Source organism: Schistocerca serialis, chromosome 8 (genome assembly GCF_023864345.2).
Source record: "Schistocerca serialis cubense isolate TAMUIC-IGC-003099 chromosome 8, iqSchSeri2.2, whole genome shotgun sequence".
Lineage (NCBI taxonomy): Eukaryota > Metazoa > Arthropoda > Insecta > Orthoptera > Acrididae > Schistocerca > Schistocerca serialis.
Window position 1 is genome coordinate 301,416,072 of NC_064645.1, and position 19,146 is coordinate 301,435,217.

A 19,146-nucleotide genomic window follows, 5' to 3' on the forward strand; every position below is an offset into this window, starting at 1 on the left:
AGTCTTTTACGAAATATCGTATTTTGAAAATTTGCTACACCTACACTTGTACAGTACCTGTGGTAGCACACAATACGGAACAACAGAGGTGCATACAGTAGTTATATGGATTCTGCGGCACAGGTGTTAGCATTTCAGCGGAGATATCGGGACAGGCTGCTGTAATACGCCATTGCATATCATAGAATGTAGTTGGTATGTCCTTGTAGACAGTGGCTTTCAGCTTTCCCTGCGGAAAAAAAGCCTACAGGCGTCAAATCTGGGGAACATCCTGGCCAAGGGTAACGACCTCTGCGCCCAATCCAGAGATTTGGAAACAATTCGTGAAGACATGCCTTACAGCCTCCATGATGGTACCACAGGTTCCTCCAAGTCTGCAGAGAAACGTCTTCTAGCACCTGTAGAAGAGCACCTGTTAGAAAGCTAAGATACGTGGGCACATACAGTTTTGCGTCTATTAAAAACGGGAATATGAGCCGATAAATCTCGAGTATCCTGTCTTAATGGCCACGTATGTAAGTTAACACGAGTCTCATAATAGTTTCCATGCAGCTCTTAAAAGAGATGTATAGGGAGGTACCCTATGTCAATGAAGAATGCTTAGGACCTTTGCTTGACTCATACCACTTCCTCGTACGATTGCTCGGGATTTAACGTGTGGATCAACTGTGCCAGGAGCAAGAACATTATTAGAATTATTATAGGCTGTGGCTAAGCCATGTCACCGCAATATCCTTTCTTCGAGGAGTGCTAGTTCTGCAACGTTCGCAGGAGAGCTTCTGTGAAGTTTGGAAGGTAGGAGACGAAGTACTGGCGGAATTAAAGCTGTGAGGACGGGACGTGAGTAGTGCTTGGGTAGCTCAGTTTGTAGAGCACTTCCCCGCGAAAGGCAAAGGTCCCGAGTTCGAGTCTCGGTCAGGCACACAGTTTTAATCTACAAGGAGGTTTCAAGAACGTTATTATTTCTAACTGTCCTCTTGCCACTTCTTTCTCCTGTTACGTTGTCTAGGTGCTACACTACCACTTTAACTTCCCTGGACGAAGAGGCTGATAAATAAGTGCAGACAAGGTTGATGTCTATTGGGATACCTTGCTGCATATACCGTACAAGAACGCACTGCATTCTTTCTACATTCGCCATACACAATCAGCATGTCGGTTTTCTCAACACTGGAAAATAAATAGCATCATCCACTCACGACTTACTGCTTGGGCTGTCACACACAATAACTAATTAGCAGTCGCAGTGCAATCTGTAAGCAAACATAACAACATAGTACCTATTAACTACACAGGATGAGTGGCACAATAAAGTGTTGGTGTCAAAACTTTTCAAATTGCGATATCTTGTAAACGACTCGCACTAGAATCCTGCAGCAAACAACAATGACATTCTAATTTACCCTACTTTTAGTTTTTCAGGGTCGGCAGACATTGAGGCACTTAAATTTGGATGTTTGTACAAAAAATAAACGTAATTTGTATTATTACAATCTCTTTATTGGAGGGAGTATGAGCCTCTAATTACTAATTCATTCAGTGAAAACCGAACATGAAGAGCACTTTCCATTTCCGCAAGAGGACAAGAATCGAGACTGAAGAAGTTGTTCTGACTACGACACATTTCAATCCACACGGTAGAATGAGAAGTACTGCCAAGGAATGTGTGATCACACAGATGAGTGTCTTGCGCATCTTGCGTCGACATAAATTCCAAATTTACATCTGCCCCACCACTCGGATGACGTGATTCTCAACGTCAAATAGTGTTCCATCTGTTTGTCACTTAGCGCCTGGGAGACCGAACTGTTTTTTGAACGTCTGTTCTTAACGTACGAAGCACCGTTGACGAACTACGGTAACGTAAATTTATGTAACGGGCAGTACTGTGCTGAAAGTCCACAATGGCTTCGTCAAGTAATACACCGACGGCGGTGGCGCGTAGACATTTGGCGCGGACCATAGGAATTTTCATTGTGAGTCCCTAATTCATCGCCGGCCAGACTGGCCGAGCGGTTCTAGGCGCTACAGTCTGGAACCGCGCGACCGCTGTGGTCGCAGGTTCGAATCCAGCCTCGGTCATGGATGTGTGTGATGTCCTTAGGTTAGTTAGGTTTAAGTAGTTCTAAGTTCTACGGGACTGATGACCTCAGAAGTTAAGTCCCATATTGCTCAGACCCATTTTGAGCCTACTTAATCCCAGGATGTTCAATGGGAATGTAGTCCTGTTCTTCTAGAAGAGGTACAAATGGATAATCAGCAGTGTACGTGATTCCCGAATGACGGCTGTCCGGCTCACTCTTTGCATGTTGCGGCGCAAATATTGAACGAAAAGTTTACTGATCGTTGGATAGATCGCAATGTTGCAGTATCATGGGCAGGCAGATCCGCTAATTTAACTCGTCTTGGTTTCTTTCTATGGGGAATTCTAAAATACGAAATCTATCATGAAGCCCACATTTACGGCAGACGATATGCGGCGTCGAATCGCCACAGCATGCAACGGAATACTATCAAATATACTTTCATCTATTCTTCTATCTCTCCAGCGGCGACTGCAAATGTGTCTGCAGTCGATGATAAACAATTTGAGAACAATCTACAATAATATGTAAAACTACTTTGTTTTAACAAATTACTTATTTTGTATGCGTCAAGTCGTCAGTACATCCGAGTTAAGGGTTTAGTATATTTAAAATGTATTGCGTCTAAAAATTTCGACTAGCACCCATTGATACATTTGTGCGACAGCAGGTCCTTTACCTTTAAGAAGCATTAAGGTGCTGTTGTTATTGTGGTCTTCACTCCAGAGAATGGTTTGATGCAGCCCTCCATGCTACCCTATCATGCGCAAGCTTCTTAATCTCCAAGTAACTACTACAGCCTACATCCTTCTGAATCTGCTTAGTGTATTCATCTCTTCCGTCTCCCTCTACGATTTTTACCCTCCACGCTGCCATAGCCCCGCCCCCCATCCAAAACAAAATTGGTGATCCCTTCATACCTCAGAACATGTCCTACCAACCGATCCCTTCTTGTAGTCAAGTTGTACCAGAAATTCCTCTTCTCCCCAGTGCTATTCAGTACCTCCTCATTAGTTACGTGATCCTCCCATCTAACCTTCAGCATTGTTCTGTAGAACCACATTTTAAAAGCTTCTATTCTCTTCTTGTCTAAACTAGTTATCGTCCATGTTTCACTTCCGTGCATGTCTACACTCCATATAAAAACTTTCAAAAACGACTTTCTGACTCTTAAATATATACTCGATGTTTCTCTTCTTCAGAAACGCTTTCCTTTCCGTTGGCAGTGTACATTTTATATCCCTTCTACTTCGGCCATCATAAGTTATTTTGCTCCCCAAATAGCAAAACTCATCTACTTCTTTCAGTGTCTCATTTCCTAATTTAATTCCCTCCTTCACGTATCTGAGGACAAAAACAGGCTTGATACTATTTCGTTTTTCAAATCTACTCGAAGTCTGTACGAGCTTGTTGAAGGGATACCTCATGAGTATTTTAGTACAAGCGACCCACTGTCTAACTGCAGAGTAGTAATGTAATTATTTTTTTTTTTACACCAGTCGCCTTGGTTGCTTTGAAAATGAGTTCACATAAGTGAAACAGCGTGTAATATGCAGTAACCAATATGTATACCACACACCGCATAACACAGAGTAATGCAGCAACCTTCAGACGAAACTTTGCACTGCGATGATGTTGCCGTCGCTGCGTGGACAGATAAGAATAGCGTTTTTATGTCGCTCTTCCGCTGCATTCAAACACCAAAATACTCTGAAGGTATCCCTGAACAACCCCTGAATATTTGTCTGTGGATACGGGGTCCACCCTTTATGTTACGTCTTGAACAATATCGCTGTTGGTTGGTGTCCCAATTTATAACAATAGAAGCAGCAACTGTGGTCACAGGCACAATTTCAGGCATTTCGTTAGTGATCACATTCGCTGCTTTCACTGAATAATATTACCTTGATGAAACACTAAGCTACACGAGCAAAAAACAATAAACTTCCTCTCTGTTAACGTGATTTCGGAGTTTGACGTATTACAGCTGACAAGAGGGAGTCCACAGGGAGGGGTCGACTTCTTTGCGACCTCTTTTGCGAGTAATCGACGAATAAGTATTGCGCATGGTGCTCTAGACCGAAAATGTCAAATTCACAGCTCGCGGGCCGCATGCGGCTCTTAAAGGTCACTTCCGTGGCCCGCCCCGGAAATATACGAGGGCAGTTCAATAAGTAATGCAACACATTTTTTTTCTGAAACAGGGGTTGTTTTATTCAGCATTGAAATACACCAGGTTATTCCCCAATCTTTTAGCTACACAACACTATTTTTCAACGTAATCTCCATTCAATGCTACGGCCTTACGCCACCTTGAAATGAGGGCCTGTATGCCTGCACGGTACCATTCCACTGGTCGATGTCGGAGCCAACGTCGTACTGCATCAATAACTTCTTCATCATCCGCGTAGTGCCTCCCACGGATTGCGTCCTTCATTGGGCCAAACATATGGAAATCCGACGGTGCGAGATCGGGGCTGTAGGGTGCATCAGGAAGTACAGTCCACTGAAGTTTTGTGAGCTCCTCTCGGGTGCGAAGACTTGTGTGAGGTCTTGCGTTGTCATGAAGAAGGAGAAGTTCGTTCAGATTTTTGTGCCTACGAACACGCTGAAGTCGTTTCTTCAATTTCTGAAGAGTAGCACTATACACTTCAGAGTTGATCGTTTGACCATGGGGAAGGACATCGAACAGAATAAGCCCTTCAGCGTCCCAGAAGACTGTAACCATGACTTTAGCGGCTGAGGGTATGGCTTTAAACTTTTTCTTGGTAGGGGAGTGGGTATGGCGCCACTCCCTTGATTGCCGTTTTGTTTCAGGTTCGAAGTGATGAACCCATGTTTCATCGCCTGTAACAATCTTTGACAAGAAATTGTCACCCTCAGCCACATGACGAGCAAGCAATTCCGCACAGATGGTTCTCCTTTGCTCTTTATGGTGTTCGGTTAGACAACGAGGGACCCAGCGGGAACAAACCTTTGAATATCCCAACTGGTGAACAATTGTGACAGCACTACCAACAGAGATGTCAAGTTGAGCACTGAGTTGTTTGATGGTTATCCGTCGATCATCTCGAACGAGTGGGTTCGCACGCTCCGCCATTACAGGAGTCACTGCTGTGAACGGCCGGCCCGCACGCGAGAGATCAGACAGTCCTGCTTGACCTTGCGGCGATGATGACACACGCTTTGCCCAACGACTCACCGTGCTTTTGTCCACCGCCAGATCACCGTAGACATTCTGCAAGCGCCTATGAATATCTGAGATGCCCTGATTTTTAGCCGAAAGAAACTCGATCACTGCCCGTTGTTTGCAACGCACATCCGTTACAGACGCCATTTTAACAGCTCCGTACAGCGCTGCCACCTGTCGGAAGTCAATGAAACTATACGAGACGAAGCGGGAATGTTTGAAAATATTCCACAAGAAATCTCCGGTCTTTTCAACCAAAATTGGCCGAGAAAAACAATGTGTTGCATTACTTATTGAACTGCCCTCGTATATATATATATATATATATATATATATATATATATATATATATATATGACATAATACGAGTGTATAATGAGACTCCATTCAACTATTTTACTTACTCCTTGTGATATCGTTACACAAGGCGTACGAAATGTACCCCTCACATACTAAATTGTGGGTTTCTGAACATAACACCTTCCATCAAAAATGCATTGCCCTGTGCAAAATAACAGTAGAGTTATTTGCCAAAACAAAGTCGCCATACTCCACATACAGACTATAATTCAACGAAATAAATTTCCATCTTCACTGCAAATTAAATCATTAATACTCCTTTCGTAATACAAACATCTGCTTGGGTGGTGATCTTATTACCAATTCTGTTATTAATAGAAATCATAAGGCCATGTCTGCTATGGCAATAACTCACAAAACATAGTTATACGAGCTGTTCGGAAAATCCCGTTGCAAACTTCTACGACTTGTAAGAGGGTTGTGAGTACATAATATTTTGAATAGGAACCCATGCCCGGAAACATACCGTATCCATTCTACGAGGGTTTCAATCATGATGTGTAACGCATTCACATGTGCTGAAGGAAAGAGTTGCTTGTCCTGGAGTGCAATAACGTACACAAGATGACGTTTTTGACAACGCTGGTGGTTGCTATGACCAATGCGCTGGTTTTTTTTTTTGTTTTGAAATAAGTAAACACATTATGGATATTTCGATACATTTCCCTTCGAATTGTTACCTAATAACTGTACTGTGTCACACCTGATTCAATTCCTCAAGCAGAAGTGGATCAGTTCAAGATCTGACTTTAAACCGTCATCGGATGGGAACAGTACTTCTCTGGACATGGTTTCTTACTGAAAATAATATTTAATCACTCCCCTCTACAAGTCGCAGATGTTTGTTTGGGAATTTACACACACACACTCTATATCATAAAATTGCAAGGTGGCTTCAGTTAACACTGCGATAAAAAATCTTTTCTCTAACAAGAATGTAAGCACAACTTACTTTTTATTTTTATTTTTTGGTCATCAGTCTTCTGACTGATTTAGTACGACCCGCCACGAATTCGTCTCCTGTGCTAACATCTCAGAGTAGCACTTGCAACCTACGTCCTCAATTATTTGCTGAATGCAGTCTCTGTCTTGCTCTACAGTTTTTGCCCTTTACAGCTCCCTCTAGTACTACGGAAATCATTCCCTCATGTCTTAACAGATGTCCTATCATCCTGTTCCTTCTCCGTATTAGTGTTTTCCACATGTTCCTGTCTTCTCCGATTCCGCGCAGAACCTCCCCATTCCTTACTTTATCAGTCCACCTAATTTTCATTATCCGTCTGTAGCACCAAATATCAAATGCTTCAGTTCTCCTCTGTTCCGGTTTTCCCACACCTCATGTTTCACTACCATACAATGCTGTACTCCAAACGTACATTATCAGAATTTTCTTCCTCAAATTACTTTTTTATAGTAGTAAATTTCTGTTGGCCAGGAATGCCCTTTTTGCCATTGCTAGTCTGCTTTAGATGTCCTCCTTGCTTAGTCCGTCTTTGGTTATTTTGCTGCCTAGGTAGTAGAATTCCTCAAATGCACTACTTTGTGACCATCAATCCTGATGTTAAGTTTATCGCTATTCTAATTTCTACTACTTCTCATTACCTTCGTCTTTCTTCGATTTACTCTCAGTCCATACTCTGTACTCATTAGACTGTTAATTCCGGTCAGCAGATCATGTAATTCTCCTTCACGTTCACTCAAGGTAGCAATCACTGATACCCTTTCACCTTTAATTTTAATTCAATTCCTGAACCTTTCTGTTGTTTCCATCATTGCGTCCTCGATGTACAGATTGAACAGTAAGGGCGAAAGGCTATATCCTTGTCTTACACCCATTTTAATACGAGCACTTCGTTCTCGGTCGTCCGCTCTTATTATTCCCTCTTGGCTGTAGTCCATATTATATATGACCCGTCTCTCCCTATAGCTTACCCCTACTTTTTTTCAGAATTTGAAACATCTTGCACCACTTTACATTGCCGAACGCTTTTTCAAGATAAACAAATCCTATGAACATGTCTTCATTTATCATTAGTCTTGCTTGCATTATTAACCGCAACGTCAGAATTGTCTCTCTCGTGCCTTTACCTTTCCTAAAGCTACACTGATCGTCATCTAGCGCATCCTCATTTTTCTTTTCCATTGTTGTGAATATTATTCTTGTGAGCAACTTGGATGCATGACGTGTTAAGCTGATTGTGCGATATTTCTCGCACTTGTTAGCTCTTGCAGTCTTCGGAATTGTGTGGACGATGCTTTTCCGAAAGTCAAATGGTATGTCGCCAGACTTATAAATCCTACACACGAACTTGAATAGTCGTTTCGTTGCCACTTTCCCCAATAGTTTTAGAAATTCTGATGGAATGTTATCTATCCCTTCTGCCTCATTTGATCTTAATCACAGAATATTCATCCCCCCGTGTTTTCACGAATGTGTAGAGACGTGCTCTGAATCGTTTTACGGGCGGGATCCCTTTACAGCTGTGGATTGAGTGCCATCTCCGGCTGCAGCACATGAAGTCTCGCACACGGCCGCCCCCACGCCGCCGCTGTGTTGGAGTCGCTCCCGCCGATCTACTGTAGATCTGCCGACCTGACAACTTCCACGTGCCGCTACTCCGTCGCTGCACGTGTAGACCCGTATGTTGTCCGATGCAGAAGCCGCCTCCACACGTCACGCTTCACGGCACATGCCATCACAACATCGACAGCTTGGCAATTTGATTCAGCTCATGGTTCATAAAGTCTCTCAATCTTCCATCGATATTGTGCGAGCACATATACTTTCTACAGACCTAACACTTTCTTTCTTCAAATATTTTGTTTTTAATTGTTTCCTTACTAACCGTCGCTCCAATCTCAAAAAATTATCTCATCCTTTCTTTCATAAATATAGCTTATTATCATTTTCATGAAATCGGTTTGAGAACTACAGATCAAATATAATTTCCCCTCATAATATTCGCTGTTAGTTGCAAATAATCAGTATCAACATACAGCAGTGCACAACAAAATACAAAATTCACAGATATATCCAATCATGCATTGTTCGATTTAGTCTAATACAATAAATCGATTTAAATGGCTCAGAGACCTGTAAAAGATTCCTCCCACCTTAAATAATCACTGTCTAATAACTATCTTTCAGAATTTACCGGTAATTTCCCTTACGCAATGTTCATTTCCAGAACATTTCCTGCTATACTGATTACACACAGATTACTGGCAGTTTCCCCAATTAGGGGCGCAAAATGTAATGTTCTTATCAAAGGGATGCGAAAAATAAACCTCGTGTAATACACAGTGGTTTTCTAAATGTAAAACTATCCACCAAAAAGAGATTCCATATTCAAAATACACACTGTATTCTCAATGTAATATGCATGCCTAGTTCTGGCATACCTGGACGCAATTTGACTACCTGTTGTAAAGATGACGCGTTGTCTTTGTTCCGAATGGTTCCTTCCGCTCTTTCTCCGCAGACTTTAACGTTCATCCAATAAACAGTGCACAACGAAATGGCAAATGGGGAAGTCTCAAGGTTACTAAAATCAGAATCGCAGACTAATAGTAAGCCGCCAGATTTTCTTGGATTCATAAAATCCCAAACGAGCAAAACGATATCTAGAGCCAGTCTAACAATGTTCATAGCAAAGTTCTCGATTATTAACGAACATTTTTCGATTACCCTTAAAAGTCACAGAAAATGCTTCACACGACCTTAAAATTAACGTATGATCGCACTTATACGTTTTACAAGGCTGCTTTGAATAATGTGTTTCCTTCTTATGCGAAATTACACATCACACACGGATTCACGCTTTATCGCTTCGGAAACCAATGGTAGATGCCTAGTGAGTTCTCTTAACTAATTGGCGCCTGCCCGCTAACGTCTTACTTCTCATTGGTTGATTCTGTCCACCAGTGATATCAATATCAGCTGAAATTTGCCATTGCTTTCTGATTCTGAATTTACCATTCTCATTGTTAAACTTGTCAGTGGAGCAACGTTAGCTGCATATTTGCGGGCGCTTATTATTGTTTACACAGCAAACCTAAATAACGAAAGATACGCCTCTGAGCGCCAACCTTCGTAACTGAATCACCAAAGTCTCTGTAGGTTTCAGCCCGACACGGCTTCCAGTACCCCATCGTCCGCATGCTCTGAGACCACTTTTGGCGTCGTGGGATGGGCAGTTCTTGTCAGAAGCATATGACTGTGAAGTACACTGTATCTCCCTACAAAATTTCAAATATTTTATAAGATACTCTCGTTTGTCGCTAATTATCAGCTGATCTAACTAAATGAATATAGTATCATTTCAAGCAAGCCAAGGAATGTAGTAAACCAAAAAGTTTCCTCTGAACTGCTAATGTGCACTACAGGTGTATCTCAGGGGTGAATTTGCTTCCTCTCTTGTTCTTAGCATATAGATAGATAATCGACCATCGTAGAGCCAAGAGGAAAATGGAAGTGTTGAATTCAAGCTCACTTCATCTTGAAACTGGTTTATGTAAAAGATGTTTCTTTGAAAATTATTAAAAGTTTGTTGAAGTGAACAGTTACTCAACTCAAACAGTCTATGCATATCGTTACGGCACAACGTCTGAGCAAACGATTAGAAATAACACAGGAGGGAACTAGAATGAATGAAACAAAATATAAATTCTTTCTTGTTGGCTTCAATAAGGAACTGAAATGCATGTTAAACGTTATACGTGGTCTTACACTTTCAAGTTCTATAACTGTTGTATTACGAATAATATCAGAATTTGGAGATTAAAACATCAAGAAGTTGCACTTAAACAGCGCACAATTCAGCCTTAACATGGCACAGAAATAAACAATGTAATAAATCATGAAAGCCGTTGACTCAGAGATGTGAGGAATCTAATGGACGATGAAGTTAAAATAGAAACCAAAACTATACCTACTTGGTAATCTCTTCTGCTGCACTGAGCAATTTCTGAATATATCGACCTACAATTACCATGTATGTACGAGAGAGCGAGAATGCGTGATACAGAGGGAAGTAGAAAGAGAGAGGGAGATGGAGAGAGAAAGAGAGTATGTAGAGACACATGAAACGCATGTTTAAAAAATAGTTTAGTTTTTATTTAAAAAGTACTCACGAAAGCTAACTGAATTGTTCCGCATCGTATCAAGAGAAAGCAATTAACTATCTAGCGCGCACACACACACACACACACACACACACACACACACACACACTGTTTTACAGAACTTATGTACTACTGCAACACTTGCTGAAGCCGTTGTAGGTGCTTGACTTTCCCCTGGTTATCAATATGTGGTCCTTTGTTTGAGATACTTATTGCTAGATGCTTGTCACCGTATATCGCATTCGTTTGCAAGCAGCGATTTTCATACACTGTAGATACGCTACGACGTAGGAAAAAAATTTTGAACTTTCATTGGCCTGACGTTCTATGTGAGGTCCATCAGTTTAATAGTCTTGTTACAAGTAGTCCCATCTGTCTTTTTAGTATAAAAGCATAAGGCGGAGACAGGCGTTTTTATTCGCAAGGTTTTTGAACAATTTATTTATTTTCGGTGTTCTCGTGTGGTGATTTCGAGCTATGATTTTGTACTCTCGATGGAAGAAATGTATTTTATCCAGAATATCAGTTTATTTGGAACATGTTTATTCACTGTCAATGCCTACACGACGTATGATTTCTTAGTCATTTTCTGTTAAAGATTAAGTTTGTGTTCATGTCTTGTACAGTCTTTATTAATAACAATATGCCTGTAGGATGAATCGTTGTTCTTCACATGTTGGCAGGAACTTTGAGCTGCTGGAGCAGTGTTTAGGTGGGATGTTACTGGGACAAAGCCTCTCCGTCGGGGTGTGCTTCTGCTTTCAGCTTTTTCAGACTGCCAAGGTAAATTATGAACCTAAAAGTTCAGTTGATAGAGAATTCCATCGTCTGGAGTAATCCATTTTCCGTGAACGCCTTTTATGTACTTTGACAATATCGTTATCGAGGGATCAGCGAGCCTAAGCTTCCTTTTCGCAACCGAGAACTGCTGTCCTTTATCAAATGGCGTATTCAACTGGTCGAATGGGGCCGAGAAACAGAGTTTTTTCTTGTATTGAATCGGGGCTGTATGCAGGTGTATTGGCATCACATACTGTGACTTCACATGCCATCATCTTTGGCGAACTAGATCCTCATATGATATTTGTAGACTTTGTTTCTGCTTTTCTTTACAATAATACTTAACCGCTCATGATAACCCAACCACCTCGATAACGAGAAATGTTATGACATATCCAGACTATCAATGTTGGGAGTATAGAAGCGTCCCAGCACGTACTGCATAAGCATCGTCGGGAAGGAGTTTCAAATTTAAATACACTATCTTACACATTTTTAGAAGGTTAGCGGGCATATTATATAGAAACTATTAGATTTTTTAGGAAATTAAGAGTTTGATTGTAGAGTGATATAGTAAAAATGGATGCAAGGTACCACCTCAGCGTATTCTTTCGCTCTCCTGTACTATGATTTCTTGAGATCCGTATTGAATTCGTGCTCACCTATTCTGTTTTTAATCCTATCTTGTGTATCTAGCCGAGTCGTGGTGTTATCACTGCTACATCTGCATACCAAATATGGGAAGAAAATTCGTGAATGTCTTTGTCAGCAAATTGCGTATCATTTGCTATATATATTTTTGTAGCTTAATTGTTTGTGTGCTGTATTTTGAATAAATTTTTTTTAGCTGAAGTATTTGTTTGTTGCATTTCTGAAGACACAATTGTGCGGTTGATGGCATTTTCAAATACGGCTGTGTGAAATGGTCAGAAAAAAGACTCAGGATAGGTAGAACAATGCACGAAAGGATCCTACACCCTCCATGTACCTATTCTGCCTCCTTGGAAAAGGGAATGGAAGACGGGAAACAGAGAAAAACTAATTTATTTATATAACCAGAGTCCGTCTAAGTCCATTTGAACGAAATATTTGATTCGCCATTGTACATATTGGACCAAAATTACATTACCCAAGGTTGAGTTGATTATCGAAAGCCTTACATTATGATGTCAAAATCATTGAAAAATTGTTTTTAGGAGGTCGTAGGACATTCGTGATTGTGATTTGAGAAATTTGCAGGAGAATATTTGCAAATTTAATTAAAACTTAAAACAAACGTGAGAACTTTTCTACTTTATTTTGTACCGTAATGATGTAAGTACAATATGTTGTTTCCGCTAGTAGGCTATATGAACATACATAGTTTTCAGAGATGACACTGCTAGTGTCAAGGAAACGGACGAGGTGGTAGATATACATCTTTAACTGCTTATGTGATATTCCTCTTCCTCTTTTTATTTGGGGAAACCTGTACAACTGAACATAAGAGTGTAAATGACATCTGCTGGGGTTTGGGATTTTCTCATGGATTCATACATTACGAATCTCTTCTTTATATATCTACTCCGAGATATGTAGGCTTATCCTGCTTACTGCATAAACACTTTTAGTACGAGCTGTGACTTGTGCCAGACATAAATTGTTGTTTCCCGGCAAAATTTTATATGTCTAAAAGAAATTCACTAATTTTTTTCTCAGATTGTCCATCATTTCCAATACACCAACTCCAACAGATGCTGTACAGATTTCTCCTAAATATATATTTTTAATCTCACATAGTTACATTTTAAGTAAGCACCATAAAATAACACTGAGATAAAACAGTGATCGGAAACACAACTCTGTTACATTTAAACTCGTTGAGCTCAACTGTTCATGATTCAATTAATTAAGAGAGCACAACCTGCGCTGTAACAGTAAACGATTTTTCATTAATAACAACTCATTAGGAGAGTATTTGTTGACGTTTGCTCATTACAAGAATAAAAGTAACGAAGGTATAGGTCTCATTTTCATCTCATGGTACGACATTAATATCTGACATTGTTGTTGATTCCGTACTCAAGAGACGGACATTGGGATATTGCTGCAGAGATCCTACACTAAAATGTGTTCCGAGCTGTACCAAAGTAACAAGTATGTACGTGTCATACGGTTCGCTGATTAATGCCTGTGGAGAGTGGGATTGTGTAGGTGAAGACAATCGAGCGGTTAGTGATGAGCTTTCTTTCTTTCAGAGGTCTAATGGTGTGCAAGAAGTCGGTAAGAGCAGCAGCTACCTGGTCTTCGAACTCTCAGTACTCTTCTTATACTGCTGGTACGGGGAGGATCTCATTTCGGAGGTATGTACAAGTTATGATCAATGATAAAGACGGAAGCGGATTAATGAAGCAGAAATACTTTCTGTTTAGTATTACACATTACTTTTGTTTTTGATCATAATCTGGCATAATTCCTTCAGCCACTTTTTGATGATTGGGCCAGATGTATGCCGATATAGACTAGTACTTGTCTAGCGAAATATACACTCTATGAAGTTGATTTACCTTTACGAAAAGGGATAAATTGATTCCTTTTATCGTCATATGATCCATTTTCGAGGAACGCCACCAAGTGGGGCAATCGGCTTAATGTTTCTATTGACAAACACGTTTCTGTTAAGCACCTTCTCAACAGGAATCAAAGAAAACGATGGTGAGGCTTATTAACTGCCAGGAACTTCTACATTACACTGGTAACTGGGGATCCTGAGAAATAATTTCAGTGCTGTTTCAAAAAAAAAAAAAAAAAAAAAAAAAAAAAGCTGTTTACCGGTGTCATCTAAGTCGCGAAATAGGCTAGTGAGCCAACAACTTGCAGTTTGCTGCACCTATGTTTCGTGAGAATCTGTTGCCGACTTTCGAAGTCCATTTTTTCTAATCCTAGTTGACACATTTAAGACTATTAGCATTGCTTGTCTGTGACATTATGATTCCCAATTTGGAAAATTGATCCGAAATTGGATTTGTATTTTCGGGAGCGATACATCTATTGTTTGACAATTATCGATAATGATTCCTTTACCTGTACACAGGTTGAAGAATTATATAACATCATAGGAATTAACATATACAATGCCAAAAAATACTTAGTACACCTTTTTAGGGAATATGAATTCACAAAAGATTTATTGACACAGTAGTGCTTTTGGAATGTACAAAATGATTACATTTACAGCTCAACAGCACAAGGTACGAGAAGTAATTTAGGAAAGTGTAGACTGTCTGTAAAGCAAACTGCACGCAGGAATCTAGCACGACCAAGCGTAAAGTACTGCGCCAACATTGAAACACTAATGAAGTAGCAAATAGAACTGATTTCGAACGAATAAACAGACCCAATGGTAGGATTCATGGATGACTGTAGTCTGTCCTAAAGTATTACACAGACATTATGGAACTTGAAAGGAAATCTCTGATAAATGAAAGACGACTTTGTTCTTCTGATATCCTGTTGAGTAAACCTAGTAAACATGTGTTCGAGGATGACGACGTGGCAACTTTATAAACATTATAGTATGTTGGGTAATAGAAATTTACGGTTCATACCAAGGGACACATTCCATCTTCGCTTCCTTTGTGAATGTAATAGGACGGAATGCTTATTTTGTTGAGAAGTTTTTCGGGAGTCCACCATGCTAAAACAAGTGCTGTTCTGAAACGGAGCAATAGGTTACCTTTTGGTACACGGTAACATTAAACTGTCGTCAGTGAACTTTTCATCGTTCATCTATAATTCCACCTGGCGGTTAATACAGAAGCAGCATTTTGTTTAAAACAGTAATTTCATAGCCATTAGTAGCAGGCAAAAATGTTATAGTGTCGGAAAGAAGGTGTTATCTGTTGATCTACTGGTGTTACTTTTCATTTCTTTCAGAGTGAAAAAGTGGCGCTCTCGGCTTACGACGCGGTGACTTCACTGCAGGAACTCCCGACGTCCACCAAACGGTCACTGTTGCTTCTGATGCTCAGAGCTCAACGGGCGCTACGAATCACTGCTGGTGGCTTCTTCTCTTTCTCCAGAGAGTCCTTCGTATCAGTAAGTATTTCCTCAGGGGCAGCCATTAGATCTTACATGAATATATATAAAGATGATATCTGTTCTTTCGGACATGTCCGAAAGGACAGAAATCATCTTCATACAGATAAGACTTACCGGTCAATCGTTTTCTTCAGTGCGGAGGCACTCACATTGGTAAAACTCGTACGGGAATGGATAGACTGACTGCCGCGAGTAGTGAGTATAGTGGGCAGGGGCTCTACAATTGTAGTGTGTAGACAGTAAGTTGGAAGTGTGGATCTCACGGGGAGCGTGCCAGAGATAAGTCCCTGCAGTCACAATGTACTGAGTGTCCCCGATGACTCAGATGGATAGAGCGTCTGCAATGTAAGCCTCGGTCGGGCCACACATTTTCAACTCTCACCGTTTCGCCGTTGATATTTATCAACGCCTGTAAGCAGATTATGGTTTGGACTTCATTGGAATTTCATGAGATCTTATCTTCATCATTAAAGGTGTTGCTGTATAGCCAGAAGTGAGCAAAGGTCCAAATGAACAATCATGTTGCAAATGCACGGCTGACTCATCCTCTGCTGAACCCTATTTTATCAATAATAAACAAGATATAGGAAGAAATGATTTCATGATGGCAATACGACTTAGGTCCACCCTTCGCTGCTATCGCAGCTGTCAATCTGCTGGTGTGCTAGGATTCGCTTGGTTAAATTTCGTAATTTTTCTCCTTCAATTTCTCTTGTTTATGTTGAATGGTTGAGGTACCACCACCACGAAAAGTAAAATTCTCCAACTACTGTTTCATGCAAATTTCTTGAAATATAGCGCTCTAGTGACTACAAATCTATGGATTGAATGGAATTATAATTTAACTAGCAACTGTAGCGTTTAATCCTATAAAACGTGAGCTCGATATTTCGTCGCACAGATGAGTAGAGAAGATGGCTCTGAACGTTCCAAACTATTTCTTGCCTTAGCGTTTCTGATTTATTCATTTTGTACACAAGACATGAAATCAGTGTTCAGAATATTAAGTGACAGGTTAATATATCAGTAGTATCTTGTTGAAGTATACACTTCTTTTGAAGCAACTGTTGAGTGCTCATATGAGATTTGAAGCTCTTTTCTGCACTGAAATGCACACCCAGACCCTCAACATGGCTAGTTAGTAGCGCAATCTCACTATCTTTTGGAGGCCCAAAAAATCGGCTGGAGTCGGATTGTCTTTTATTGGTCGGTATATGACTAGTCACGTAGCACGACTGCATGATCTGAGAAAGCCGCCGTCTTTCAAGTACTGGATATAGTGAGATGACAAGTATTGCCTTTAGATTTCGGTGTTCCATGGGCTAAAAATTGTGGACTATGGGTAACTTTCGAAAAGCTACCCTGAGCTATGCGCACAGTGGAATGATCTGTTTCTTTTAAGAAGAAACTGAAACACTACCCTTTGTCACCCTCATAACGGTCCCCATAAAATAACGCGTGGGGCTAGTTTTCCCAGTTTTTATACTGTAGGCGCTATAGCACATGTTCTCGCATTCTCGCAGTTATGCTTAATGCTTTCTTCATTTCCAAACCAGGCACGTCACTTTCTTTTTTTCTTTCTTCTTAATATTTTGTTTTATCCTCTTTCTCTCTCTTCCATCGCTACTCTCACGTCCATTGCTGCTGGCCCTCATATTTTAAAACTACCTCCCTGTAACTTGTCTCTGTTGTTTCAGTCAGGTACGAATATAATAAAGTGTACGTAAATTTCCTTTTCCTGCGCTAAAGCTACTAGGAAACGTTTTATAATGCTGCATTCTTGACGTAACTTACCCTTATCTTCATTAATATAAATCAAATTATGTATAGTGCCTGGATAAATGTGAGGAAGAGCCTGATGGCCCTATTCTTGTCCGGTTAAGTATATCAGCAAATTAGTCGAATAAATAAATATTTACTGTGCATCACCTTTACGCGTTGAGAGTGGTCAGCAACTACCTCATGTAAGGTTACCGCTGAAAATTGAGATGGCTAAATGTCCTATGGCAGGGACACGTGCATTAGTCTCAGCCATTAAGGAAATTTCAGGGAAAATAAATCCGAGGAACCCATTACTGTTCTTTAACAACCATACAAGAAATACGTAGAAAGTGCAGAGAAAATGCATAAATGTTCCAGGCTATACTGGAGGTACAGTTGCTATGAGTACAAACAGTGGGGAGACGAGACGCGAGAAGGTAAACTCCTACATCGGAGATCGTTCGTCACAGGCGAGACATCTTCGAGAAACCATGGGGTTTTATTGTCTAGGATATCTGATGTCCATCTCCTCCAATGATGGTGAGGACGGTTCGCACTCCCCTGAGACAGACTTGCGGAAGTATCGCTGAAGTACGTAAAGTGTGGTCGTGTCTCTTCCTGTGTCGTCGCCAGCGAGGCTTCTTCTCTGCCTTCTCTGGTGTAAATAACAGTAGCAGTTGTCTCCTTCACGTAGTTGGCTGGGGTTGGGGTGAGCGTTGCTGCTACTGAATAGCTGGAGCAGGGGTGCCCCTAGGCTCAACGACCCTCCTTCGGTATAATCATTCATAGGATACATGCTGAGCTAAGAATCAGCACGAGGTTGAATTAGCAACAACGTGGTTAAAACAGGCCTGATAGGAATGTTACGATATACCTAAAGGTGACCATCAGAGGTGCTCCAGGTAGGGTAACTGCTGTCTACAGCGGTGCTGGCGGGATGAAAAACACAGTCAGTTCTAAGGAGGAAATTGTACCCTGTGGCTGCATGTACCCAGCGTCAACTACTGCTTCTTATTTCGCCCCTCAGTTTCTCCTGCGTTAACAAACGGAGTTCCTGTAGGTCACATTTCCCACTTGCGGAGAGAGAAGTATATATATTTTTGTTTGTTTCATAAGACATTTTTTATAATAATGTTGATTACCAAAGTTTTTTTGGTGAAAGGGTAGAACTCGTCATTCATTGTTACAAGAGTGACAAAACTGGCATTCTGTACTTGCCAAAAATACATTTACTACTTATACTTCGGGTACAAGCCTTTTTTTGTTCGTTGCACCTATTTTTCTTTTTATCCTATCCCTCTTTCTCTTTACTTTCTTCAATTTCAAAATCACTTTATTAAATGACAATGTTAATGTGTCTGAGTATGTGGAGAGACTATAATAAGAGTTAATTAAGCACTCTATTTAAATAGGTACGTATTAATCAAAAATAGACGCACACCCACTCCTAATGCATATATGTGTGGAGTCCAGATTACTGTATTTTCTCCTTCTATCTCTTATTGTTAAAGGGAGTCCTTAATTATAGGTTTACTTCAATTTTAATTGTATTTTTTCTTCTCTCTCATTTAGTGGCTGACTTTAGTTACAGACCACTTTGTTCTCTACAAGCACGTACAGGATCACTCGTATCACATTATTTGATTTTGAGGGGGATGGGGTGCCTCGCTCTCATGTGATTTTGTACATAAGATCACCTATACTGAATACATGTCCTCTCGTAGTTTCTGCATTTTTCACTATAGTGGTCTCAATACAAACACTGGT

At 40.5% G+C, this 19,146-nt stretch overlaps 1 protein-coding gene across 1 annotated transcript in view; it reads left to right on the forward strand.

The window, feature by feature from the left end:
* Positions 1-19,146, forward strand: part of LOC126416343 (odorant receptor Or2-like) — a 505,928-nt gene that overhangs the window by 26,167 nt on the left and 460,615 nt on the right. Inside the window, exons 4-5 of the mRNA XM_050084020.1 lie at positions 11,442-11,541; positions 13,776-13,880. Coding sequence (XP_049939977.1) covers positions 11,442-11,541; positions 13,776-13,880 — 205 coding nt within the window. The remainder of the gene's footprint in view (positions 1-11,441; positions 11,542-13,775; positions 13,881-19,146) is intronic.